A 26,440-nucleotide genomic window follows, 5' to 3' on the forward strand; every position below is an offset into this window, starting at 1 on the left:
CTATGTCACCTTAAGACACCTCATGCTTCTGTCTCCTCCCGCCCTGTTTTACATCTTTTATAAATGTGCCAAATGACGCGGCCTCTGCCAGAAGTCTTCAGTAACCGGTACTTCCATCAACCAAGTTGGAAATACTGCAGCCTCTGAGCTGTGACACTACAAGGGGCTCCAAGCATGGCCTGCCCTTCCATGGCACACAGACGGGTGTGGGCATGAACAGTAGCATCTTTATTGTTACCTGATACCTCTGGCTCCTCCCTCCCCACCCTGCCCAGTATAAGGGTACGCTCCTTCCAAATTGTCCAAGGGCACCTGCTTGGTGTGTTTCAGTCCTCTAGTCACCTGTTGAGGAATGACTTCATGTGGGACTGGGGGCGGGGAGAGTAGGGCCAAGCCAATCGCCTCCCCTAGCAGAGTCTGGATACCCATGGGAAGAGCTGGGTCCTACCCTTTTGGAACCTCTGGCAAGGATGTCTGTAAGGTCATGAAAGTGGGAGCAGGTAGGGTGGGACACACAGCAAAATGTGTGAAAGATATGCAGAGATTTGGGGTAGAGTGGGCACCTCCTTCATCCAAGAGGGAAAGAATGGAAGGAACTTCCCAGGCTGCCCACTGAGGCGTCCAGCAGCCAGCTGGAGAGAGGACAGAAGGAGGTGAAGGACAGGTGCCAGCAGATACTGGTGGGTAGTGGGGAAAGGAGCAACTGGTAGCAATGGGGTGTTCTGGGGAGTCAAGCATGTGGCAGAAGCAGAGGAAAGGGAGAAGCTCTAGCAAGAAGGGCCCTAGGAAGGTCAGGGAAGCTTCTTTTGAGACTCAGGGTTCCCTCTCTTCTTCAACCTTGAGTGTGATCTCTCCCGCCCCTTTCCCCACCCCCCACATGCATCAGAACCCACTGCCAAGAGTCCTTCCCCGAGACCTGGAAAACCTCCCATAGGTATAGCTCGGCACTGCAGCTTCCACGTAGCCCCTCCTGCCCGGTCAACTTGTTCCTTGTGGATTCTGCCCAGTGGGCACTACTCACCATCTACCAGCAGCTGTGTGTCAGCACTGTCCTGGCCTGCTTGGCAGCTGTAGGTGCCCTGGTCCTCAGGTCGGACGCCATGGATGACTAGGCTGTGGGTGGTGCCGTGGCTACGCATCTCATACTTGTTTCCCGGGCAGAGTTCGACCCCCTCCCGCATCCAACACACGTGGCCCCCAGGGCGGGACACAGTCACCTCCAACACCGCCCTGCGGTTGACCAGAACCGTCTTCTCACGAGGTGGGCGGCGGCACATCTGGAGAGGCAACGCTGCGGTTGGGGGACAGGGGCTTAATAAGGACACGCACGGCCCCTAGAGGAGAGATGTATCTTCCCTGCCTACGACACCTCCACTCCTGGCACAAGCCCTCCGTGCCACCAGTCCGTTTTCCTGCATGCCCAGTTTAAAGTCTCTTCCTCTTCATCTCCTGAGGAAATGAGCTGCTCTCTGTGACCTGCCCCAAGAGAGCCTCAAAGAGGAGAGATGAAGACAGCAGCATCTCTAGGACCGGCGGCTAGTCAGTCAGTCCCAGGATGGGCGATGATGCCCTTCCCTGTCGCCTTCGCCTCAGAAGCTTACCCTCCACCTCCAGCCGAGCCAAGGACTGGGCGGGTCCCGCCTGGAAGCAGATTTCTCCGGTGTCCTCGGTTCTCAGCTCGCTCAGCACCAGAATGTGTTTCTTCCCTGGGGGTGGGGGTGGGGAGGTATTGAGGTCTCAGCCGCTTCCCGGGAGAATTCGAGAATGAGGGTGGAACCCGAGCAAGTCCCAGGGAGGTTCCGAAGTGTCGGCGCATGGAATTGGAGAGAGAACGCGAAGAGGAGCTAAGCAGAACTCAGAGCTGGCGGCGGAGAAAGTCCGGTAGACACTAGCAGTAGGGTGGTGGGGCGGGGAGCTGGAGGCGGAGCTTATCTGAATAGGGCGGAGTCTGCCTAAATCCTGGGCAAGGTAAAAAGGGGTCACAGAGGGTAGAAAAGTGGCCACACCTTCCTGTCGGATGCGGACACGGCCTCCGGGTCTCAGCGCGCGGCCTCCGAGCTCCCAGCGCCCGGTGGTCTCGGTCTCCGACACAGTGCACTCAAACGTGGCGCCGTCTCCTTCGCGGGCGCTAACGGACCGGAGTTCACGGAGTACCGACACCTCTCGTTCTGGGGCGGAGCCAGGAACGTGAGGAGGGGGCGTGGCGGAGACGGGACACACATCCGCCACGCCCCCTCCCAAGAAGTGGGTTAAAGTAGTACCCTGGCATCTCTGGGTACCCACCGCGTACGGTCAAGCGCGCGGGCCCGGAGCGAGCTGTCCCCACAACGCAGCTGTAGGTCCCGGCGTCTGAGGAGCAGCAACGCCGCAGAAGCAGAAGGCGGCGCGTGCCGAGAGCCTGGAGCCGGAGGCGTGGGCTGAGAGACAGCGCCTGCCCATCCTAAAGGCGGGATTCGTAATAGGTCAGATGGAGCCCAGTAGGATTCTGGAGGCTGTGACCCTGGAAGGTGGCGCTGTCCTCTGTGGATGCCTAGCTGGCTAGAAGCGCACTAGTGGATTCTGTGTGTTCCCCAGCTAGGGTTGGACTGTCCCACGTCTTTCCTTTCTGGTCACTTTTCTGAGAAGGTGCCATCCCTTGGGGACTTTAGAGCAGAGAATTGGCACCAAATGGTGCAGAAAGCCCAAAGCTCTCCATGGACCCACCAAGTGTGGATTTTAAAGTTGGTTTTCAACATAGACTCTACTATTGTCTGCCCTTGAGCAACTAACTGTTCACCCCACAGAATGTACGCCTTAGATAGCCCAGTGATGACAAGGTGTACCTTCACAGGGTGTTGTAAGGATTAAAAGGGATTAAATGTGACATCTGTCTCAGCCCAGTACCAGTCTCACACGTCCAGTGCGTGTTAGTTTCTTGCCCGAAATATTGTTATGTCGATAGACCTGCACTAGGGCCATGCTCTGACCTTCTCCCATATTACGTCAGCCAAAGTCTGGGAAAGCTCGCACTCGAACGTGGCTGTGTCACCTTCAGTCACTTCTAGGTCCTGTGGCCCCTGCACAATAGTCACTGGGACCTCTGAGAGTGGGTAAGGGAGAACAATGCCAAGGGGTCAGGGGTTGATGAGGAATAAGAGTCCAGCTTGTACAACACACAGACACAGCAGGTCAGTGGCAGACACACGCAGGTGGGCAGTGGAGGCTACTAGTGAGTGAGCAATGCTTGGGGACAGGAGATTTAAGGGAGGTGCTGTAGAGGAGGAGGCACGGCAGGGCCAGAGAGCCAGTGAGGTAGTGAAGTCATCAGCAGGGGACATGTTGGGGCTGGAGGGCAATGGCAGAAGTGGAAGAAGAGATACCAAAAAGGAGCACTCCCAAACACATGGATAGCAGTGACCACATGGCTGGAGTGGACAGCTGAAGACACTGAGCTTGGTGGGGATGGGCACAGAAGTGCACTACAGAGCACTGAGGGTCCCTAGAGGTGTGGCCAATGGGGAACTCAGGGCTGAAAGTGGGGGGGCCTCAGGCAGAATCAGTACTAGAGCTTACTCTGGAGGTTCATCAGTGGAAGAATTACAGGGGGCCCACTTAGGGAGCCAAGAGAGCCACTGAGTCATAATAAGAATAGTCAGTGGGGACATACCCAGGTAGGCAAACGAAAGAGACCATGCAGACATGGGACTGTTGAAGGTAGCACCAGATGCAGGGCTAAGGCTAAGGCTGTACTCAAGCAAAGCGGTCACTGGGGCCCACACAGATCCAAAGGATCCAGCAATTCCCCACTCTAGCAGGGTGGTCAGTAGGGGCCACATGGTTAGGTCAGGAGTCACACACAGGGATTTAGCAGGCAGGGGCCCAGAGGCCACACCTCTCACTGTGAGCCGAGCAGCACACCGAAGGGTATCCGCAGTGAAGGAGACACAGCCCGAGTCAGCCAGACCCAGGCCGCTTAGCACCAAGCGGTGAGTGCGGCCTTCTGATTGAATGTGGCACTTGGGCCCTGGGTGCAGCCGGACTCCACCCTGGGCCCACTCTCCGGTCACACCCTCCTGGGACAGCTCCAGCTGGAAGGTGGCACTGCCCCCCTCATGGACGGTCACATCCTCCAGAGGCCGAAGTTCCCTCAGCTGCCGAGCTAGTGTGGGGAGATGAGAGAGGGAGGACACCAGCTCTGGGCAAGGTGCAGGAACTCACTCACCCTGGCATGCTCCCTGTGCCACCCCAGCACTCCATGAAAGGCCTTGGCTGTACAAGTTCGGACTGGGTGGGAAGGAGGGAGGGAGGGAGGGAGGGAGGAAGGGAGGAAGGGAGAAGGACGGGTTAAGGAGTCTCAGTGTGGGGTGGGGTGACACTGGAAGGAACAATACACCCACTGGGATCGGAGCCATTACTTAACATATAACTCATCTATGTACCAAGGGATCTTTGGCAAACTCCTCTGACTTTTTTTTTCTAAGCCCTAGTTTTCCCTATTGCACCAAACCAGTGGTTCTCAACCTTCCTCATTGGTGGTGACCCCCAACCATAAAATTATTCTCATTGCTACTTCATAACTGCGATCCTGCTACGGTCATAAATTGTAATGTAAATACCCGATAGGCGGGGTATCTGATAGGGGACCCCTGTTGTTTGATTAGCAAAGGGGTTCTTGACCCACAGGTTGAGAACCACCATGCTAAAGCCCAGTGCCACTCTGGGTTATACTGTGATGAACACATACCACTCGTGACAGCCAATCACCAAGGTCTGATACCTTGGCTAATTTCCTCAAAGACTCTGGACGTAGGGATCAACCCTATTTTTACGGAGATTTGTTTCGGAGAGATTGCATGAGGTCACACAGGTAGTGTGTTCCAGCATGGGGCAGTGGGTGAGAAATGTTATTTGCCAGTCATTCTTTCAAAAAATAAATACAGAGAGTCTTTCTGGAGTATAAAATTTATGCTGCTAGCAAAGCCATCTTTGAAGTAAAAAGCAGAGTCCATTTGGACTTCTGAGAGACTAGAAAAGATTAGAAAAAGAGGTTTTGGGTTTGAGCAGGAACCTTCTGGCTCTAACCCCAGATTGGGACAGCCAGGGCAGACCTTCCTCAGCAGAAAGGAGCACTTTGGTGGTGGTGGCAGCGTCAGGGACTCTGGGCCAGCCAGATGAGTGATGAAGTAGGAGAAGATTGGGCACTCACGCCTCACACTGAGCCTGGCCAGGGTGCGATCGTGACGGCTCTCGCAGCCATAGGTGCCCTGGTCGGTAAGTAGAACGCCATGGATAGAGAGGCGGTGGACATGGCCATCCTGGGCCGTGGTCAGGCGAGAGTCCAGGGGAAGAGGTTCCCCACCTCGTATCCAGCGAACAGTTCCAGCCACATCAACTCGGCCTGTCTCTACCTCAAGGTGCACATCCTGGCCTTCCTCGGCCCGCACATCCTGCAGCCGCCGCAAGAACAGCAGCTCTGTCTCTGGAAGGGAAGATGAGAGATCATGGAGTCCAGAGGTTGAAGGCTAGCTCACTTCTAGGCCATGGTTGTGAGGGGTTAGCTATAGGGAACAGAGCATTTTATGCTCAGTCGCACTGAACCTCGAACATGGAGCCTGGCACTTGTGTCAGCAGCTCCGGCTCGCGCGGTCACGGTCCCTGCGTCTTTGAGTTGGCAGCTTCGGATGATCAAGGTGCGGCTTGAACCATTCTGGACCATTTCCAGCTGCGGCCCTGCAGTGATAACAGCTCCGTTGCGTAGCCAGGTGACTTCTGCTTCTGGTGGTGAAACCTCACACTGGAATGTGGCATCGTCCCCCTCATGGACTGTCAGAGGCGTCAGTTCGGAGACCAGCTTCACTGGCGGGAGCTCTGGAAGGAGGGGTGAGGCAGTGACCTGGATACCTCTTTCTCCCTCCGTCTCTCTCCACTTCCACCCCCCAAGCCCCCCACCCAGTCCTCCCGGCAGAACACAAGCTCTCATTCTCCCACCAATTACAACAGCTTGAGTGAGGCCCTATTGTGTGTTGGTTGTGGGGGTTCTCCCAAAGACCAGGATGCCAAATCCTGGCCACACTTAGTAAGCTCCTTGAAATCCCAGCCTGGCACCTCTTCCTAAGTCTCTAGTACCAATACATTATTTACTATGGGCCCAGTTACAACATTAAATGGTCACAGCAACCTATCTGCTATCCCATTTCAGTGCTGGGGCTCAGGGGAATAAAATGGCCTCGCAAATGTCACCCAAGTCCCAGAGAGCCAAGTTTGAGTTTCACCCTGGACAAGTTGACTCTAGAGTCCTCCTTTTAATCCACTGGGCTATCTACATCCTGCTATGCTAGGGTGCTGCTGGAAAAAAGGAAGATGTCCTCTTACAGTGACAGTCATGAACGCATTGGTGGGAACCATAGAGAGCAGTTGGGTGAGGTATAGGAGATGAAAAGGGCCCAGAGGATGGGAGGTTGTCTTTGTGGGTGTGAGGGGTGCATGGTTACCTTCCACACTGACGATGAAGATGCGACTGTCCTGGGGTGCGTCGCACAGGTATTCCCCAGCATCCCCTCTCCGTGCCCCCCGCACCCGCAGCACCTGCCTCGCCCCGGCTTGTTCCAGCTGTACCCGCCCCTGGCTTGCCAGGCGCTCCCCGTCCTTGTACCAGCGCACAGGGGTCCCTGGCCTGGAGAGGTGCACCACCAGCTCTAGGTCCCCACCTGGGGCGCTTCGAACACTCGTCTGGGCTGCCTCGGGGGCCACTACCCGCACTGGGGGCTCTGTGGGGTCAGAGCCAGGGGTCACTGGGAGGGCAATGAGAAGGGTGGGGAGACAAGCTGGGGGAACAGGGCAAGGGAAAGATGTGATGTCTTAGGAAAGTGGGGGAGCCCTGGATATGGGGGACTAGTAAGGCTTTCTGCCCAAGTTGTACTCACCAGCCACCTGGACATTGAAGCTGAGGCTTGGGGCCCCTGGGGATGCCCCAGATTGGCAAGTGTAGACACCTGTGTGAGCGAGGTCTGCTGCCTGGATGCAGAGGATTCTGCGAGGACCCTCAGCTCGCAGCTCTAGTCCTTCACCCTGCTGCACAGGGCTCCCATTGTGGCTCCAGAACACTTGTGCGCTTGCTCGGGACAGCTCACAGCTCAGCACCACGGGCTCCCCTGGAACCACGCAGAGCGGATTTGGGGCTGCCTCTGGAGCCAGAAACTGCACCGGAAGCTCTGCACAAAGAAAAGGGGGTTGTAAGCCCAAGCCAGCCTCTGCCTCCCCACCCAAGGCTGGCCCAGCACACCCACCAGCCAGGCTGACGTTGAAGGTAACAGCCTCATCTCGGGTCTCACATACATACTCCCCGGCATCCTCAGGCTGGGCGTGGGGCAGGGTGAGGGTGCGGGCAGGCCCCTCAGCACCCAGCTGCAGCGCATCTGACACCTCTACCTCTAGGCCATCCTTGTACCAGCGCACCTGAGACCCAGCCGGGGCCACTTCGCAGCGTAGCTCCACGTGTCCTGGAGCCCCAAACTGCAAATCCAGGGACCGGGCCACCGGGTGCACAATCCTCTCTGGTGGAGCTGGTGGGTGGGCAAAGAAAGAGGGAACATGGTTTTGACAGATGGTCTCTCCCTGCCTCTCCAATACACTTTATAGTAAGAACCTGGGGGCTCCTATGAAGAAAAGGACTTGCCCAAGATCATACAGATAAAAGAGCCAAGTCAGACTCATACTCAAACCTATCCATTCACCTCTCCTTAGATCCATCCCCATTCCTTCCATTCTATGCTTTGCCTCTGAGATGCTTAACCTTGATAAACCAGTTATTTTGCCTTTTTTTTTCTTTTTGGCCTGACTACCACCTCCCAATGTGAGCGTCATGAATAGTGAAACTTGCAGCTCACTGGTTCACTCTGTACCCCTAGCATATGGTGCAACGCATATTCTAGTTGTCTGATAAGCATTTGTTGAATGAATGAATGAATGAATGAATGAATGATCGATCCTAACTGCTAGGCTTCCTCTCCCCGAGCCCGAGGACACTGTCCCAGCTTGAATTGAATCCTCTGATGGCTAAGACTGAGGAGTCTGGGAAACAGAGGCTTGGGGGAAGGGAAACAGTGGGAGTAGGGATAGTGGATGTCTGTCCCATAGAACCCTGTCTCTTCACTTCCCTGGAAAAGTGTCCACAGAAACTACCCACCTGTGACAGTGACAGTGAAGAAGGCTGAATCATCCCCAGCATCACACACAAACTCGCCCCCGTCCTCTGGCTGGGCAGCAGGCAACACCAGACGGCGACGAGGCCCATCGCTCTGGAGCACCAGGGCTTCACTCTCCTCCACCTCTAACCCGTCCTTGTACCAGCGTACAGGAGCATCCTCTCTAGACAGCTCACAGGTGAGCACCACACATTCCAAACTCACAGCATGTAAGGTCACCTCGTCCTGGGGGTATATGATCCGCACAGGGGGCTCTGCAGAGCAGGGTAAGCACAGCTGTCACTAATTAGCAATGCCTGGCAGCATGTGAGCCCCGCTGCCCATGTGTTAATAACAGTCCTGAGTTCTGAGTAGCACAGTAATAAGTAACAATAGGTCCCTGACCTGTCCTTCAAATCCCCAAGACCAGACACTTACAGAATCCAGTATCTTCTGGACTTCAAAAGAATGCATTTCTCATTTGGTAGTGAGCTACCTTCAGGTCCTGCCTCTGCCCCTTATAATGATTCCCATTAACATTTTGCTGTTTAATATATATTTACCCATGGCAAGATATACTAGAAGACACAGTCAAATCTCACAAAGATGCAGATATAGACTAGCCCTACCAGATAATTAAAGAATAATTAAGAATATATCAATTAGGGGCTGGAGAGATGGCTCAGCAGTTAAGAGCACTGACTGCTCTTCTGAAGGTCCTGAGTTCAAATCCCAGCAAACACACGGTGGCTCACAACCATCTGTAATGAGATCTGATGCCCTCTTCTGGTGTGTCTGAAGACAGCTACAGTGTACTTAGATATAATAATAAATAAATCTTTTTAAAAAAGAGAATGCATCAGTTAAATTCAGTTTTAATGTAATAAATTTGACTATCAAACCTCTGATCTCACTACATAGCCCTGGTTGGTCTCAAACTTACTATGCAGACCAGGAGAGCCTAGAAACCTCAGAGAATCACCTGCCTCTGCCTCCTGAGTGCTGGGATTAAAGGTATACACCATCATACCAGACTACTGCTGAACTTTTAACAAGCCTTTTGGTTTTAAGGGTTTGGGGGCTTTACAAATTGTGCAGGAGTGGGATCAGGATCTGTAAAAAATGAACACCTCCTAACGCTCCAGTCACTGCGCCGAGCACTTTGAGCCTTTAGGCTCACGCTGATGTCTGGAGGAGAGCACTGTGATGTCTCCGCTTTTCCAGATGAAAGAACTGGGGCATGCAATAATTAAGCAATCAATTGCCCTTAAGGTCCCAAACAGTTATAGCTCCTGGGGCAGAAGGAAGAAGCATTCTGTTCTAAACAGGCTCTCCTGCTGCAGGCACTGGGGCGAATCCAGGCCTCCCAAGTGCAGCAACTAGGGAATACTTGTATACCAGAGTATACAATACTCTGTCTAAAAGAATCCCAGGAATGCTACACTGTTTCAGTGAGCTCAACCTCAAGCACAGGCCATTCTTCCACAGAAAAGGAGCTAAGTCAATATTAGTAGACCGTCAGCAAGCCCAAGCTTGCCCATAATACCATGTGCTGTCTTGTTCTCCAACCAAGACTAGAAACTTCTTGTTTCCAGAAGACTAGAGTACACCTGGCCCCCTTGTGGCCTGGCTAGGGAACTGCGGGCTTCCCTGCCTAGGATTTCTCAGTTCTCCACCAGACCCAGCCACAGGACACAGGGCATTCTTTTCTCAAAATGTCTGATCTAGTCATGAAATGGCCAGGAGATTACAGAAGGCAGCTTCTTCTATAAGGGATGGTGGTGGAAGAGGTTGGGGCAGTGAGCTGGGCCGTTTGGTGTGGGACTTGATCCACTTTGGCCTGGAGGTGAGGTGGCATTTGTGTGAACTTTACTGTGAGGCGTAGAGTGCTTTGTGGTTGTGGCTGTTGTGTCTGGCCAGGGCTGGAGATGAGAGAATGAAGGTCTCTAGCTGTAAAATAGATTGTGTCCACAGCCTTGTTGCAGTTGTGGGCTCCGTCTGGGGTATAATGAGTGGAATTCCCTAAGAAGCTCTGCCTGGGGCAAGCCAGGGAAGAAGGCAACAGGACCGTGAAGAATAGGGTAGTTGGCCTTGTGCTGCCACTGGGGTTCTTCTGTGATGTCCAGAACTGCCTAAATGCCCCCACGACCATGCACACTGGGAATGGTGCTGTGGGCTGTAGTCCTGAGGTGGCCGGCACAAATCACCACCATATTTCTAGCTTTCCTTTACTCCCCGACACCCGGACTATTCTCTGCCCACTCCTTAACTCAGCCTAACTCCATTACAAGTAGGTAAACATCCTCATTACCTGACCAGGTTAGCAGCCACGAGCCCAGGGTTCCCTACGCTGTCCTTGACAGTCTATGCCCTGACACGTGTCTGGCTTTCTTACTAGGCTGTGTTCTTTGAGGAGGAAATACATGTGTGTTCACATGCTGTCGAATGCATGGAGCCCAGCCCATACTACAGTGACCCTGTGAGATCTCCACCCAGGCCCTCCCTGCCTGGCTGTTCTGTGGAGCCCTGGACCCTAATTGAACTTATTTACCATGAGGTTTCTTGGAATGTTTATTGGTGCGTTTATTGGTTTAACACAGGGGTTGCAAGCTGTGAGGGCCAGATAGGTTAAGTTAATGGCTCAGGGAGTCTGGGGAGAGGCAGGAGAAATGGCAGGGAGGGTGGGACAGAGAAATGGGGGCCCCATAGTATGGGGCAGCTGCTACTCAGTGCCAGCCGTTCGTCGCCATGGGGGGAAACGAGACCAGAACCGCCGGGTCTTCGGCTTTTTCAAGAGGACGTATAACTCCGGGTTGTTATTTGGACTGTCCTGACTTTGGTATGACTCTGCAGGCCAAACAAAACACATCTGTGGGCTGCATAGAGTCAGAGTCCAAGGGGGTCTCCCCATTTGTGACCCCTGGATAGCAATTGCCTTCCCAGCTAGTCTGGCAGCTAACTGACCACCAGCCAGGCACCCAGCCTGGATGGCATTCAGTCAGTGAGCTGGTGGACCACAGCTAGACCTGGCCTTGTTGACACCAGAGAAGGGCTTGCTGGTTCTGATTGGGATTCCAGGCTCTTTCCAGCAGGGACCCTGGTGCATGCACCCTCAACCCATACTCTCCCTCCCTGACACCAACAAGCTTGCATGTGGAGAAACATTCACTCAACATCCCTGAGGCTCAGGGTTGTCCTCTGGTGACTCTGGGGGCTGGGATAGGCCCACACCTGTGACGGTGATGGTGAAGGAAGCCGACTCATCATGGATTTCACACAGGTACTCGCCAGAATCCTCAAGCTGGACAGAGGGCAGCACCAGGCGGCGGATGGTGTCTTCCTTCTCCAGGAGCAGTGCTGGGCTCTCCACTACCTCCTCCCCATCTTTGGTCCAGCGCACCTCAGCCCAGGGTCGGCACAGCTCACAGGTCAGCACCACACGCTCTAGGCGTACGGCTGCCACATGCACTTCACTACTGGGGTAGACGATCCACGAGGAGACATCTGAAGGACAGAGACATCAGATCCTAGGCAAGAGGGGATGGGACTGGAGTGTCCCACCATCCTTCCTAATCCAGGCCTATGTCCTATGCTTTCTAAGTCAGCCACGGGTTGAAGAGGTCATTCTCTAGGCAGTCCCTCACAGCTAGCACCACAGAAGCCCCTGGGAGCAGCCATCACGGCCACAGAGATCCGACCATAATCTCCAAAGTACACCAAGCTTTGTGTGGAAGCTGTGTAATGGGGAGTGAGGAATCAATGTTAACTGTAGAAACAGTTTATGGTCTCTAGGGTGGGACAAGGACAAAATGAGAAATGAAACAAGGTGGGCTGGAGAGATGGCTCAGTGGTTAAGAGCACTGACTGATCTTCCAGAGGTCCCAAGTTCAATTCCCACCAACCACATGGTGGCTCACAAACATCTGTAATGGGATCCAATGCCCTCGTCTGACGTGTCTGAAGACAAGCTACAGTGTACTCACATACATAAAATAAATAAATTAAAAAAATATATATCATGGGAGAAGAGGGCTGGGTCTCAGATGAACTGGGGTCCTGTATAGGACTCTGAGACTTTTTGACCTCTTCCACACCTGGTACCACCTGCTCTGTAACAGAACTACTGTCCCCAAGGAACCCTCTTAGCAGGGGACTCCTGGGAGTTGGGAAAGGCGGGGGGCTGTGGGGGCTCCCTGGTGATGAGTAGCCGGGACTAGTGTGCTCAGGACTCAGCAGTACAGGAGGCTAGAGGGGGCAAGAAGAGTGACATGCAGGAGCACGTGTGCTAGCTGCTCTCACCTGTGATGGTAACTGTGAAGTAGGCACGTTCATCTCCTGCGACACACTGGAACTCGCCCCCGTCGGAGGGCCGGGCTGCAGGTAGCACCAGGTGGTGATGGGGCCCTTCATTTTCTAATACGATGATGTCACTCTCCTCCACCTCCTGCCCATCCTTGTACCAGTGTACAGTTGTGTCCTCTTGGTCTACCTCACAGGTCAGCCTGACACACTCGGAGGTGATGGCATGGACAAACACGTGCTCTTGGGGGTCCACGATGTGCACTGGGGGATCTTGATGGGAAACAGAGATGGATCATAAACACCTCTTACACAGGAGGCTCCAGGGCTGCAGAAGATCAGTGGCAGTAGGGGGGGTGGGTAATTAAAGCCATGCCATGCAGGAGTTTGGGGCCATGAGATCCTGTTGGTATAGAAGCTTAGGTATCTCCAAAGGTGAGTAGGGGGCACAGAGGGTAGGAGGCACCCAGCGGCCATACAGTGGTAGCCAACATTGACATAGGCTAAAAGGAGATCGCAACCATGAGGCACCTGGCTGAGTTTACTGTTCAAGGACAGGGAAGAAAGGATAGGCCTATAGGAGGATGACTCAGGCAGCATCAAGCATCCACTCCACTGGGCAGTGGTGTGCTTTGTACACAGGCAGTATCTCGGAGGCCCAGATATTAAGGGCTTGCAGACCAGGCTGGTGCTATCAGTGTTATGGAATTGCTTAGTAAGAAAGCCTTAGATCACTGGGGCCCATCTTCAAAGGGGCTGGTGGCATCCCAGCCTCTTCTTCTTTATTTCCTGGACATGAAGATGAGCAATGTGTTCTGCCACATGCAACCCTGCCTTTGACAGCCAGCACCTCCACGGTATTTTCAAATCAGTGGTTTTGGGTTTGAATGCCCAGAACAATCCTTTCTCAGTATCAATGAATATCTTAGGCATTTCCCTACAGTGGCAGAAAACTAACTAGTTCCCTGTCACGGAACATGCTCAGGTTGGGGTCACAGGGATTTCTGAGTTGAAGTAAGATTCTGACTCAAAAGGGTCAGTAGCGTCTATGCTAACTTCCTTGAGTCAGTGTCTCACACAGCTGGGGCTGGCCTCAAATTTGCATCTCACCCAGCTGAGTTACTGTCATCGTCAGCTTTCTAACAAGAAGATCCCTCAGGCTCAGTCCTGAAGGTTTAGACTTTGGATAGGCCAGGACACCTGGGAACTTGCCTTCTGACAGGCTTCTAGCATACTCCTGCCTTATGAGAACTCCTGGACCAATATACTTAACACCTTTGCCTACTTCAGCCACCATGAGTGGCAGGAAAAAGTCAGGGCTGTGTGTGACTCCAGCCCACCATCTGTGCTGGCTGCCTGATAACAAGGAAGTCACAATACTTCTTTGGGTCTCAGTGTCTTTACCTGTGGACTGGAGATTATGCATTATTAAGTTGTGAAATAGCATATGAGCAAATGACCTAGCATAGCTCTAGCTCCAGAGTAGGATCTCATTAAATGTCAGCCCTTTCTTCCAGCAATTGCGTTTGGCCCCTCACCCGATCCAGCAGAGGGCATATATGCACAGGTGGGCAAGTGTGTTAGATGATGTGGGTACATGAGAGATTTAAGATGCAAATGTAAGACCAGGGATGTATCTCAGTAGTAGAATGCTTATCTAGCCCCACAAGGCTGTAGGCCCCAGCCAAAAATCATAAAACAAACAAAAAGCCCTCCATAAAAAGGGACTCCCACCAAACCAACAGACCACAAGGGCAGGGTATACAAAGTCCCCCAAATCAGCCTCAGTCAGAAGCAGCCAGCAAGGTTCCTGACCTTGAACAGTGACTCCAAAGAAGGCCGAGACCCCTTCCGTTCTGCATTCAAATTCACCGCTGTCTCGGACTTGAGCCTCAGGCAGAATCAGTCGGTGTTTACGGCCCTCTGTCTTCACTATGAGCGACTCGCTCTCCTCCACCTTCTGCCCATCCTTGTACCAGGTTGCAGGAAAATCCACCCTTGAGAGCTCACAGGTCAGCACTACCCGTTCAGAGGTCGTGAAGGTCAGTGACACCTTGTCCTGGGGACTCAGGATGTGCACTGAGCTTTCTGCATGGAGAGAAAGCTGGTCACTTGCAATGTCTATTCTGCTCCTCGGATATGCAGCCTTTTCTCCAGTCTATGTGCTGGTGTAGGGCTGAATACACGAAGGAGACAACTGTTGTCAGTGACTAAAGCCCGGATGTCGGTTAGGGCTTAAAACAGGTTTGAGGGTCAAGGGGGACGAGAACAGTGGGGCAGCGCATCTATTGATAAGGTGCTAGGTTCAGTTTTCTGACTTAAAAAAAAAAAAGATTTGTGCACTGCTATGGTTTGGTTTGGATCTGATCTGAGCTATTCCTGGAAAGATATTCATGTGATGGAACTATAGTCCTCAGGGTGGCAGTTTCTAGAACCTCTAAGAGCCTAGGGGAGGAGGAATAGGAAGAAGTATTTGTAATGGCGAGGTTTAGCGGGAGGTACTTCTCAAAGGAACCCAGTCAGCTCTGAGTATGTTGCTACAAAGCGAGTTCACCCACCCTGTGTACTTGGTTCCTTCTGATCATGCCTGCTTGTCTATCTCTTTGTCATGGTCTGACTTAGTGAAAAGCTGGGGTAGGGTCACTAAAGACTGGACAGAGTCATTAAAGACTGGGAAGACCAACTTTGGAGTTTCCAGAACTGTGAGCTAAACTAAGTTTTTTTTTTTCTTTATAAAATACCCAGCATCCGCTTCTCTGGTATAGCAACAGAAAAGAGGTTAGGTCAGATTTTTAGGCCACTTAAGCAGAGTAGCAGAGTAGTGGTTTTACTGTATTTAAGAATTCTTAAAGAGCCCGTCTCTAGGCTGGGCAGTGGTGGCGCATGCCTTTAATCCCAGCACTTGGGAGGCAGAGGCAGGTGGATTTCTGAGTTCGAGGCCAGCCTGGTCTACAGAGTGAGTTCCAGGACAGCCAGGGCTACACAGAGAAGCCCTGTCTGGAAAAACCAAAAAAAAAGGGGCCGTCTCTCCTGGTGCCTGTGGTGATAGTGGTCTTTAGTTAAACTTGGAAATGCTGCACTTGATAATTTCTGCCTTCGCTCTCTACCGCTGCTGCTGGAAGCTACCACTGTAAGACCCCAGGTTCTCTAGCGATAGCGAGAGAACTGAGCGCTACGATGGCCTTTGAATTTTCAGCCCCCGCTTCCCCAGGCCTGAGTGACGGATGCTACATCCCCTCCCCTTCCTTGCTAAGAAGGAAGTGTGGGGGTAAACAACTCGGATTCGCAATCCAGCACCAACTCTGTAACTTTGAGCAGGCCGTTCAACTTCTCTGTGCCTGTCTTCCTCCACGTACAGTGGGAAGTGACTAAGAACCTGTTCTATGAGGCTATCGGCAGGACTGTGCTACCTACCTAAATCAAGTGATTAGGGCTGTGCCTGGTTCAAGGTGAACTGTTAGGAGATAAGGTTTCATTAGGCAACTGGACAAGAGGACAGAAAGCAGACAGGGACTAGGGCCAGGATCCGTGTCTTTTAAATGAGAGGACAAGCATAATTATTTTTTCTTGGTAGTATTGAGTTGAATTCACTCACCACTGAGCTATACCCCCAGCCCAACTGCAAAGAAAAACATGCCAAAGAACGGAGATGAGGCTGATGAGCCCAAGAGAAGCTCTATATGCTAGGAGTTGGAAAGCACCCTTCTGAGTGTCTGAGCCCAGCTGTGGGAAACAGGTACAGCATCCACCTCGCTCGGCAAACACGACTTCTGTGCTTTGAACCTATCTGTCCACCAGTTACCAACCTTGGATAGTGAGGGCAGCAGAGTCTTGCACACCAGGGCAGCTGAAGCCGACCAGGGCCCCACTGTCCCGGTGCTTGACAGCTTGCAGGATGAGCCTGTGCTGGAGGCCCTTCTGCTCTATGCGGTACCGCAGGGCTCCAGGCTCCACCTGGCCCTCTGGCTCATTACTCTGGAGCTGCTCTCCATTAAGGAACCAAGAGCCCTGGATGATGGCGGACAGATCAAGGGAGAAGACGGCATCTTCCCCATCATACACCTGCACGTCTTCCAGGCCTGACACCAGGCGAGCTGTGGGCACTGGAACAGAGACAGGGCACGGCTGTTAGAACCAGAAAGGGCTGAGCACGGGGTCCGCAATGGAGGACTTAGAGAAAGGACTGAAGGAGCTGAAGGGGTTTGCAACCCCATAGGAAGAACAATAATATCAACCACCCAGACTCCCCAGAGCTCCCAGGGACTAAACCACCAACCAACGAGGACACATGGAGGGGACCCATGGCTCCAGCCACATATGTAGCAGAGGATAGCCTTGTTGGGCATCAATGGGAAGAGAGGCCCTTGGTCCTGTGAAGGCTCTATAAATATCCCAATGTAGGGGAATTCAGGGGTGGGGAGGGGGGAGTGGGTGGGTTGGTGGGTGGGGGAACATCCTTATAGAAGCAGGGGAGGGGGTATGGGATAGGGAGTTTTGGGGGTGGGGACTGGGAAAGGGGATAACATTTGATATGTAAATAAAGAAAATATCCACGCAAAGCAAAGCAAAGCAAAGCAAAGCAAAGCAAAGCAAAGCAAAGCAAAGCAAAGCAAAGCAAAGCAAAGCAAAGCAAAGCAAAGCAAAGCAAAGCAAAGCAAAGCAAAAGAACCAGAAAGGGCAAAAGCTAGAGGATGGGTGAACATAAGGACTGGGGGTCAGAGAAGGAAAGAATGGTCACGGAGAGCATGACTGGATAAAGATACTGATGGATAAGTGGCGAAGGATTAACTTACCAAGGTGAGCAGAACCGTTGAACACGACATGGGGACTGCGGCCGTGTTCACTGACTGTGCAGATTCGGAAGTGATAGTCACCCTCGGTGGGTACACAGTCCCCGGGCACCTCTACGGCTCCCGCCTTCTCAATGCTGAAGCACTGGATCCAATCCTCAGACCCCACTTCCTGCCGCTCTAGGCGGTAGATGAAGGAGGTCTCTGGAGGTGGCTCTGGGGGCTTCCAGGTCAGCAGAACCTTGTTCTTTTGGCCTTTGAACATCTCAACCATTACGGGGGGCCCGGGAGGACTGTGCTTGACACCTAAGATAAAGGTGGGATCTTCACCTGAGCCCTGTACAAGCCCCCATCAACACTCCTGCTTTAAATCCACCTTCCCAACCCAGGCACTGGCAACTGGCAACGCCCCTGCCCTGACCCCCCTGTTTATAAGCGTTCACGCTCTCACATTTGACTCTGAGCAGGGTGGTGGTACGGGAGTTGCCCAGGCTGAAGGTGATCTCTCCAGCATCTTCTCGGGTCACCCCTGGAAGGACCAGGGCATGCATATGACCACAACTGCTCTGGCAGGTGTCTGGCAGCTCCTCCCCATCACGGCTCCAGCACCCCTGCACCCCAGCTTCTTGAGTCTCCACCAGCAGTACTGCGTTCTCTCCCTCCAGGACGTCAAGCTTCCGGGGTAAACGCTTCAGGATGGGTCCTGAGACGTGGATGGGAATCCGTCAGCCCAGGCACGAGACACCACCAGTCTCAGCCTCCTCCCACTGGCCAGCTGACCTTTGACCGTCACATTGGCCACAGTGCGCACTCGGCCCCGCATCTCGCACAGATAGACGCCATCATCATCGGCCTTCAGCTTGTGGATGACGAGGCGTCTCACAGCGCCCTCCTCGATCTGCTCGTACTTGCGGCAGGGTAACAGCCGTTGGTCCTCCCGGAACCAGGCGGTGGGAATTCGAGAGTTAGGTACTTTACACTCCAGCACCACAATCCCGTGCTCCCGACCCTCCACATCCTGCAGGGGCCGGGTGAACCGTAGGCGGGGTTCTGTAGAAAGAGAAGGAGGGAAGGCTCAGGAGCTGGAGCTGGAGCAGGAGCGAGAGACTAGCTGAGGAGGATAACACATACTTGCTCTTCCTAGCAGGCTAGGAATGGCGGCCGAATTCCCAGCTAAGTTAGTTGGCCTAATTCCCAGCCTGACCCCGATATCACCTTGGACACGTCTTATAACATTTCTGGGTCTCCATCTGCTCATGTGTTGAATGGGGGAGGGGAGGCGGCAAGCATTGAACCAGATCAGTGGTTTTCAAACCGTCCCTAACACTACACAGCATCTCCCAATTCTTCAAGGGTCTGCATTGAATTTCATTTTAATATAGCATTCTAAGCATTTCAAAACCATATTTCGGAACTAGGAAACCACCAGAGAGTTAACTTGCTGAGGAACACAAGGTTTGGTCCCCCTGGGAGAAGTTTCTCTACTTTCTTGAGGACGTTGCAGTTTCTCACTGGCCTGGCAAGTCTGGGCACATTGAGTTGGGACGCAGTGAGGAGGACACTGCCACAGCTCGGATACCACATACTTGGTTAAGTGTCAGGCAGGACTCAAGGGAACTTCCCAAGCATGTTTTCCTTGAAGGACAAAGATGGGCAATCACCAGTGAAAATGTAACCCCTCAAATCGTGGTGATCAAGTTCTATTAAGGGGAACCTTAGCTTCCAATGTGACTTGAGAGTGCCTTGTTTTCTCTGGATTTTCTGTTCATGGGTACTGAAAACGTGTAAGGTCACCCCCACCCCCTTTTGCTTTCATCTTCTTTGAAACGTGAAGGAATCCAGCCTGGCTGGTGTTTTTCCTCTGACATATCCACCTCTCCTGTGAATGAGCAGTGGCTGCTGGGGGGTTTGCACCAGCCCTCCTAACAGATTCCGGCCCTGAAGCTGTGAACACAGCCTCCACTCCAAATGTGTGTTTTCAATACAGCAGCCCCCTTGTTCTCACCGATTAGCATATTATAAATTTAGCCCTAGTTATTTACACCCACAACATGCTCCTATTGTTTTACAGATATTGCTACCGATGGGAATCCAATTGGGAAAGAAGGCCTAAAATTAAGAATAAAGGATAAGAATGTTCTAGGATTGTTAAGATTTACACACAGTCTATTCCCTGGCTTAGTGGTTTTTACCACCTGGGTAGCTTGCTAAGAAATTCATCAGTGTACTGGAATTCAATATTCCTCCGGACATGGGGGTGGACATGAGCAAGAAGGACCTCTGAGGGCACTGGAAGCACGGTGCTCTACCTTTCACGTGCAGCTGGACCGCACTTAGGGTCTGGCCCGCCGAGTTGCGCGCCGCGCACACGTAGAGCCCACGGTCTTTGGCCTGGCAGTAGAGCACCTTAAGTACAAAGCCGCCGTCGCGGTCGCGGTACATGAGGCGGCGGCGATCGGGGAGCAGAGGGCGGCCCTCCAAGTGCCATTCGATCTCGGGCTCAGGTTTGCCCATCACGTAGCAGCGGAACTTGGCGTGCTTGCCCTCGTTCACCCAGAAGGTCTTGGGCGCGCCTTTGAGCGGCTCCAACACGGGTTTGGGGTTCTCATCGGGATCCTGGGGCGGGCTCTCGCGGGGCTGGTGCACCTGGAGCAGCGCTCCCGCCTGCGCGTGGCCATGCGCGTTGCGGGCGTGACACACGTACACCCCGGAATCGGGCAGCCGCGCCGCCAGGATGCGCAACGTCAGGCTCGCGCCCTCGTCACTCGCGCCGCGGCCGGGCTCCAGCTTGAAGTGGCTGCTGTCCCATACTTCGTCCAAGGCCATCCCATCCTTCTCCCAGTACAGCTTGGGCTCCGGAAGGCCTCCCACCTGGCACGTCAGCACCACCTCTGCCCCTCGCAGCACCCACTGGGACTGGGGCCCCGTCAGGAACTTCGGGGCGCCCTCCCCGGTGCCCGGTGTTGGCAGCGGACACTCGGAGGACTCGGGCTCCGGCTCGGGGGCCGGGGGTTCCAGCACGGTGACAGCGGCCGCCGCGTAGGCCTCTCCGGCCGCGTTGCGGGCGCGGCACACGTAGACCCCGGCGTCGGTGGGCAGCGCGCCGCTCAGCAGCAGGCCGTGCTCGGCGCCGTCCTCCGGAAAGCTCAGGCGCTCGGAGGCCACCAGCTGCTGCCCGCCTTTCTCCCACACGACAGTGGGCGGCGGCTCTCCCAGGACCACGCATTTGAGCTCGGCCTCCGCTCCACTTACCACCCGCACGGGCCGCGGGAAGCGTAGGAAACACGGGGGGCTCCCCTGATCCCCTGATCCGGCCTTCATTGCGGCCGCTGCAGATGGCTCGCCTGGGCGCGCGGGAAGGCCGGGAGCCGAGACCAGGGCGTGGCGGAGCGGGCGCCGGGACCAGTGGGACTCCTGTGACCGCTCGCCTCTTTACTCTGGACCCTGGCCGCAGCCCTGCTACGCGGCAATTCCTGGGCCCCGAGCCCAGAGCTCAGGGGGCTGTCCTTCCTGTTTGCCTGCTCAGCGAGGGGCCCTACAGCCCAGACTGCCCGCGGCCCGGCTTCCTGCTCTTGGGAGTCTCTCTTCCCAGCCCCCTCCCACAGCCTGGGCCTCTTTCTCCTCCCTCCCTCCCACCTCCGGCCTCCAGGTCTCCAACTGCCGGCCAGGCTTGGGCCTGAGTGACTTTGTCGCCTGCAGCTGCCAATCCCAAAAATATTCTCTGATGACACAGCTGGAGGACAAGAGCCCAGACTGGCTCCTCCAGGCTAAGTATAGAGCAGGCGGGACCACCTGCCCTCGGCCCAGAGCCTCAACCCTAGGTCTACCCTCCCACGTTGGCCTAGCAGCTGCTAGGATTGAAAAGAGCGCCAGAAAGTCTGAGGGGGTTGGTGCATTCTGTCCTCCTGACAAATGATTTGATGACTGGTCAACCTTAAGCACCCAGGCACCTGTGGTACCTGATGTAGATTCTGTGTGTGTGTGTGTGTGTGTGTGTGTGTGTATTTGAGGAGTGGGTTGTATGCTTGCCTGAATAGGTCAGGTCACTTGGGGTGAATACCCATCACAGCCCCTTCCCCCACATTCTTGGCAGGAGTGGGAGATAAGGCTCAGGGCCACAGACATCTGCGTCAGAGATAGGAGGTCTCAATGCCATGGGCAGGGGCGACTGGGACTGCGGGGCGTGGGAAGGACTGGGGGAGACTGGGGTGAGAAGGGTAGAAGAAGGCCAGCAGTGGGATGGGGAGGGGACAGTGGGGAGGTCCTAGACAGAAAGGGCACAGGGCAGCGTGTGGGTGCCCTGTCATCAGGGCAAGTGAACTATGGTGAGCCAGCGGTCTCTGCTGCTCCTTTTGCTGTTGACCCTACGGGATGTGGACAGCTGCCAGGGTCCCGAACTTGTCCGGGAGCTCATCCTGGCCAAGGTGAAGGCTCTATTCCTAGATGCCTTGGGGCCCCCAGCAATGGATGGGGAAGGTGGGGGTCCTGGAATAAGGCGTCTGCCTCGAAGACATGCCATTGGGGGCTTCATGCACAGGACCTCTGAACCGGAGGAGGAAGATGTCTCCCAGGCCATCCTTTTCCCAGCTACAGGTAATGAAGTTGGGGATTGGCAGGTCAACTTTGAAGAGTAGCCGGTACCTACTTCATGGGCTTGGGAATCAGGCAGCTCTGGGTGTGAATGGCAGCCCCACAACTCAGCTGGCTCTGCGGCAAGGGGCCAGTTCCTAAGCCCCTCTGATCAACATCAAATAGGTGGTAGCCTCTACCTCAACATCAGATAGGTGGTAGCCTCTACTTCTCAAGCGGGACTGATCCAGTGAGCCTAGCACGCCTGGAATACAAAAGGGGAAGTTAAGGCTCTGTAGAGACAGCTCGAGTTGCTGCCTGTGGTCTGTCCTGCATTTTGTGCCCCCTACTCTCCCCCCTCCCCCCTACCCCATCTGGCCCACTCTGAGGTCTCCTCGCTTCCCTGCCTTCATCTCCAGGCAGCGTAGTAGTACCGAAAGTATGGATTTCAGATCAAGTGGAATCCCAGTCTTGCCACTTACTAGCTGACTGTCAGTCGCTTCAGTGTCTTGTCTTGAGAATGGATCAGTTGTTAGAATGTATGATGCGAGGGACTGTGTTCTAGTACAGCCCCAAGTGCAGTCTTGACTACAGCTGGCCCATAATATTTCCCATAGTCTGTGTCCACTGGACCAGGAATGGCAGCTACACTTCCCTGGGAAGGGCTGACCTCTGCTCTCTTCTCCTTTCCCTTCCATTCTTTCTCTTTTCCTCCTCCTCTGTCTTCATTAGTTTATGCATATGCCTGGAAGTGCGTGGAGGTCAGAGGTCAGAGGTTGACACTGAACATCTTCCTTAGTCACTCTCCACCGTTGTTTTTGAGTCAGTTTCTCACTGAACCAGGACCTCACTAATTAGTTAGCCTGATGGGTGTCTGTCTCCTCAGTCCTGTGAGAGCACATCCAGTTCTTTATGTCGGTCCTGGGATTGAACTCTGGTCCTAATGCAGACACAACAAGCACTTCCCCAACGGAGCTGTCTCCCTACCCTGTAAGCTGTCTTTCAAAAACACAGTGCCTTTAAGAAATTTATCATTTCAGGGCGGGGGGGGGGAGGGTATAGGGGGCTTTGGGGATAGCATTTGAAATGTAAATGAAGAAAATATCTAATAAAAAAAAGAAATTTATCATTTAAAGTTTCTGACATGCTGAGATAGAGCAAAAGCAACAAAACACACCCATGCACCCAAGGCGTGAGAATCACTCCATGGTATCTGATATACACTACCATAAGCTGTGGCTGCCAGCAGCCACAGGTTCCTGGCTTCCTGAAAGGAAAGCTGGGGATGGAAGGGGAGAGAAATAATGAGCCAAGATAAAGTCCTCTGATCAAGGCTCACCTTTAATATTCTAGGGTCTGATTTTTTAAAAAATATTTATTTATTTATTATATGTAAGTACACTGTAGCTGTCTTCAGACACTCCAGAAGATGGCATCAGATTTCGTTATGAATGGTTGTGAGCCACCATGGTGGTTGCTGGGATTTGAACTCAGGACCTTTGGAAGAGCAGTTGGCGCTCTTAACTGCTGAGCCATCTCACCAGCCCCTAGTGTCTGGTTTTTAAAGGGAGGGGGGGAATCCATCCCCCACTGTGCCAGGATCCCACTTTGTCAGGTTCTCCTCAGGAAGACAAGCTCGGCTGCTCAGCAGGTAGCTTCTTGCAGGAAGCTGCAGACAAGACTTTACCTAGGTAGGAAGACTCCACCCTAGGTGAACTAGCAACTGTGGCAAAGAAGGTCTGAGCCAGCCAGCCTGCTGGAGGCTGGGGAGGGCACAATAAGCTTCATGAATAGACCTGAGGATGCAGTAGAGAGTGAAATGGACTCTTACCCATTGCCCTTTATATTAACGGATAAAACCCCTTGGGAGAAAATTTACCAATGTCGTGTTTTGATGATGAATAGAAAATTGGGGAGCCTCTGTTAGTTTTCCCAAGACTCCAGGGGGTGTCCAAGTCTAAGTGACACTCGATGTTTGACATATAGTCAGCACTGGGGGATGACACTCACATTCTTCTCAGGTGGAAGTGGTTCAGGTACCACATATCAAGGCTACCCCCTCTTTCCCTTTTCTGCCTGTCCCCTGCAGGTGCCACCTGTGAGGACCAGCCAGCTGCCAGAGGGCTTGCCCAGGAGGCTGAGGAAGGCCTCTTCACTTATGTATTCCGGCCATCCCAACACATACGCAGCCACCAGGTGACTTCAGCCCAGCTGTGGTTCTACACAGGCCTAGGCAGGAAGAGCACAGCAGCCGCCAATAGCTCTGAGCCCCTGCTAGATCTTCTGGTGCTATCATCTGGGGGGCCCATGGCTGTGCCTGTGTCCTTGGGACATGGCCCGCCACGTTGGGCTGTACTGCACCTGGCTACGTCTGCTTTCCCTCTGCTGACTCACCCCATCCTGGTGTTGCTGCTGCGATGCCCACTTTGTTCCTGCTCCGGCCAGCCTGAGACCACTCCTTTCCTGGTGGCCCACACTAGGGCTCGAGCACCCAGTGCGGGGGAGAGGGCCCGGCGTTCAACTCCCTCTGTGCCTTGGCCTTGGTCTCCTGCGGCTTTGCGGTTGCTGCAGAGGCCTCCCGAGGAACCCGCTGCGCATGCCTTCTGCCATCGAGCTGCTCTCAATATCTCCTTCCAAGAGCTGGGCTGGGACCGCTGGATCGTACACCCTCCCAGTTTCATCTTCCACTACTGCCATGGTAGCTGCGGGATGCCCACATCTGACCTGCCCCTGCCAGTCCCTGGGGTGCCCCCTACCCCGGTTCAGCCCCTGTTTTTGGTGCCAGGGGCCAAGCCCTGCTGTGCTGCTCTTCCAGGGAGCATGAGGTCCCTACGCGTCCGAACCACCTCAGATGGAGGTTACTCTTTCAAGTATGAGATGGTACCCAACCTTATAACGCAACACTGTGCTTGTATCTAAAAGCACCTTCGCCTCCTCCTCCCATGGCCGATGACCACCGTCAATTCACCACCCCAGGGTCCTCAGCTAGGAGGAGGACAGAGTGTGGAAAGTAGACAGTTTCCACTTCCTTTTCCCTACATCTTTCTGTATGAGGGTTCCATATCCTGCTCCACCCAGGTCCTGTGGATAACAATAAAGAAGGAAGTGTGTGTGACTTTGTATGTGTTCCCCTCACGTCTTTGACAATGGGGTTGGGGAGGTCTGGGGTCAGAGAGAATTGCATTGTGGGATTTTGAGTTAACTGCTTTTGGCTTTAGAGATCGACAGTCTAAGAGGTAAAATTAGATGTGAATTAGTTGGGAAGCTGCCAAGTGTCCCAGAGCTTTGGACACCCACTCTAGGGACACATTGTCCCCTTACAAACTAAACCTGATATGTCACACAGTCTGTCTGTCTTGCCACACCTAAAAGAAAGTTACTATCATAGTGGTTTCATCTAAGGCGGCCATACCCTCCCCGCACCCCTCCCCCCCCCCAAGCATGCAGCCATTCTCTCTTCTGGCTGACTGGTGTCTAGGTCAAGGTCAGGGGATTCATAGACATTGCAACCCTACTGGACAATTGTCCAAGCAGAACAGATCTTGATGCCTCTTAAGAACTTGGGTGCAGAGAAAGGGGGGGGGTGGGAAATGTATGAATTGACAGTGTCACAGGGAAACTCTCAAGGAGAGAGGCAGTGTCATACTGAAGTCTGATGACCAGAATGAAGAGCCAAGAAACTGTTTTTGGACCTCTCATTCATCCCCTAATGATTCCCACCCTTTTTTGAGACAAGGTCTCATCTTCTAGCTCAGGCTGGTTTTGAACTGAAGGCATCTTGCCTCAACTTCCCAAGAGCTAGGGATTACAAGTAGAGCCTCGCTAACCTGGGTGGGACTCAGGCTCCCTTGGTGTTTCCTCTTCATCTTTACACAACATTTAACACTTAGTGGATAATGTCAGAAAGATGGAAAGATAAGCCGCAGCTGGGGGGAAAGTGTGCTGGACCATATACTTAGTATGCACACAGAGGAAGGCAGGGCATGGTAATAAACTCTATGTCTTTCTTTCTCTCTTTTTCCCTCTCATTTGTTTCCTATCAATCCATTTTGCCTCCAGAATGGAACATTAACAACTTCCTTTATTGAATTTTTTTTTCACACTTCATTATCCCAGGGTCCTGGCTTCCTGCTGATTAGTCCTATCGCAGTACACACTGTGTGTGTAGAGGTGGGCTGGGGTGTTCAGTCCATCAGCACGGGACACAAGAGCACGTTTGGATCCTGACTGAGGATTCCAGTGTGTTTTTGTGCTAGGCAGAGCCTCGGGCTTGTCAAAGGCTTCCTTCCAGCAGCCCAGCAAAGGCTCCAGACACAGAGGGAAAAAATCCCAGAGGTCAGAGTCCTTTCAACACCCCTCCCCCACCTGAATAAACCTGAAGAAGCTTCTATTCCTGGCAGCACAGGGGCCCCCAGATTTGGTTCACTCACCCTCTGAGGCTCTGAAGGCATAGGGTAGGCAGACAGAGCAGAACTCACAGCTGAGTCTTTCCCAGCATCTTCATCCCCATCAGCTTTAGAACTGTTTTGTGCTCAGAGGTCTGTGCTCCCTACTCAGAGGGTTGGGAAGTGCACTGCACAGGCTTAGCCAGTGGAATCCAGGGGCTTTTTCTCAAGGCTG

At 53.5% G+C, this 26,440-nt stretch overlaps 2 protein-coding genes across 8 annotated transcripts; one reads left to right on the forward strand and one right to left on the reverse strand.

Annotated features, from left to right (window-relative positions):
- Positions 1-202: 202 nt before the first annotated feature.
- Obsl1 (obscurin like cytoskeletal adaptor 1) lies at positions 203-20,894 on the reverse strand. Of its 7 annotated transcripts, none has more exons than XM_029476760.2 (22): positions 19,561-20,894; positions 18,032-18,301; positions 17,703-17,954; positions 17,255-17,557; positions 16,268-16,564; positions 14,277-14,549; positions 12,462-12,734; positions 11,394-11,666; positions 8,165-8,437; positions 7,266-7,541; positions 6,903-7,190; positions 6,471-6,746; positions 5,578-5,847; positions 5,186-5,458; positions 3,872-4,138; positions 2,967-3,079; positions 2,284-2,440; positions 2,007-2,168; positions 1,602-1,706; positions 1,022-1,291; positions 449-632; positions 203-342 (listed from the first exon to the last, which is right to left on the reverse strand). In XM_029476760.2, exons 1-22 carry the CDS (start codon positions 20,570-20,572, stop codon positions 339-341), a joined length of 5,871 nt encoding a protein of 1,956 aa, XP_029332620.2. In that variant the 5' UTR covers positions 20,573-20,894; the 3' UTR covers positions 203-338. The 7 variants fall into 7 exon arrangements, with proteins under 7 accessions (XP_029332620.2, XP_029332624.2, XP_029332629.2 ...); XM_029476764.2 differs by having other exon boundaries at positions 6,687-6,746; positions 19,561-20,893; XM_029476769.2 differs by lacking the exon at positions 6,471-6,746 and having other exon boundaries at positions 19,561-20,893.
- A 593-nt stretch (positions 20,895-21,487) lies between these two features.
- Inha (inhibin subunit alpha) lies at positions 21,488-24,924 on the forward strand. Its single transcript, XM_021169002.2, has 2 exons — positions 21,488-21,844; positions 23,910-24,924. The coding sequence occupies exons 1-2, from the start codon at positions 21,574-21,576 to the stop codon at positions 24,737-24,739; spliced, it is 1,101 nt and encodes a 366-aa protein (XP_021024661.1). The 5' UTR covers positions 21,488-21,573; the 3' UTR covers positions 24,740-24,924.
- Positions 24,925-26,440: the final 1,516 nt, after the last annotated feature.

The sequence above is a fragment of the Mus caroli genome, unplaced genomic scaffold, assembly GCF_978045245.1.
Source record: "Mus caroli unplaced genomic scaffold, Mus_caroli_1 scaffold_1, whole genome shotgun sequence".
Classification (NCBI taxonomy): Eukaryota; Metazoa; Chordata; class Mammalia; order Rodentia; family Muridae; genus Mus; species Mus caroli.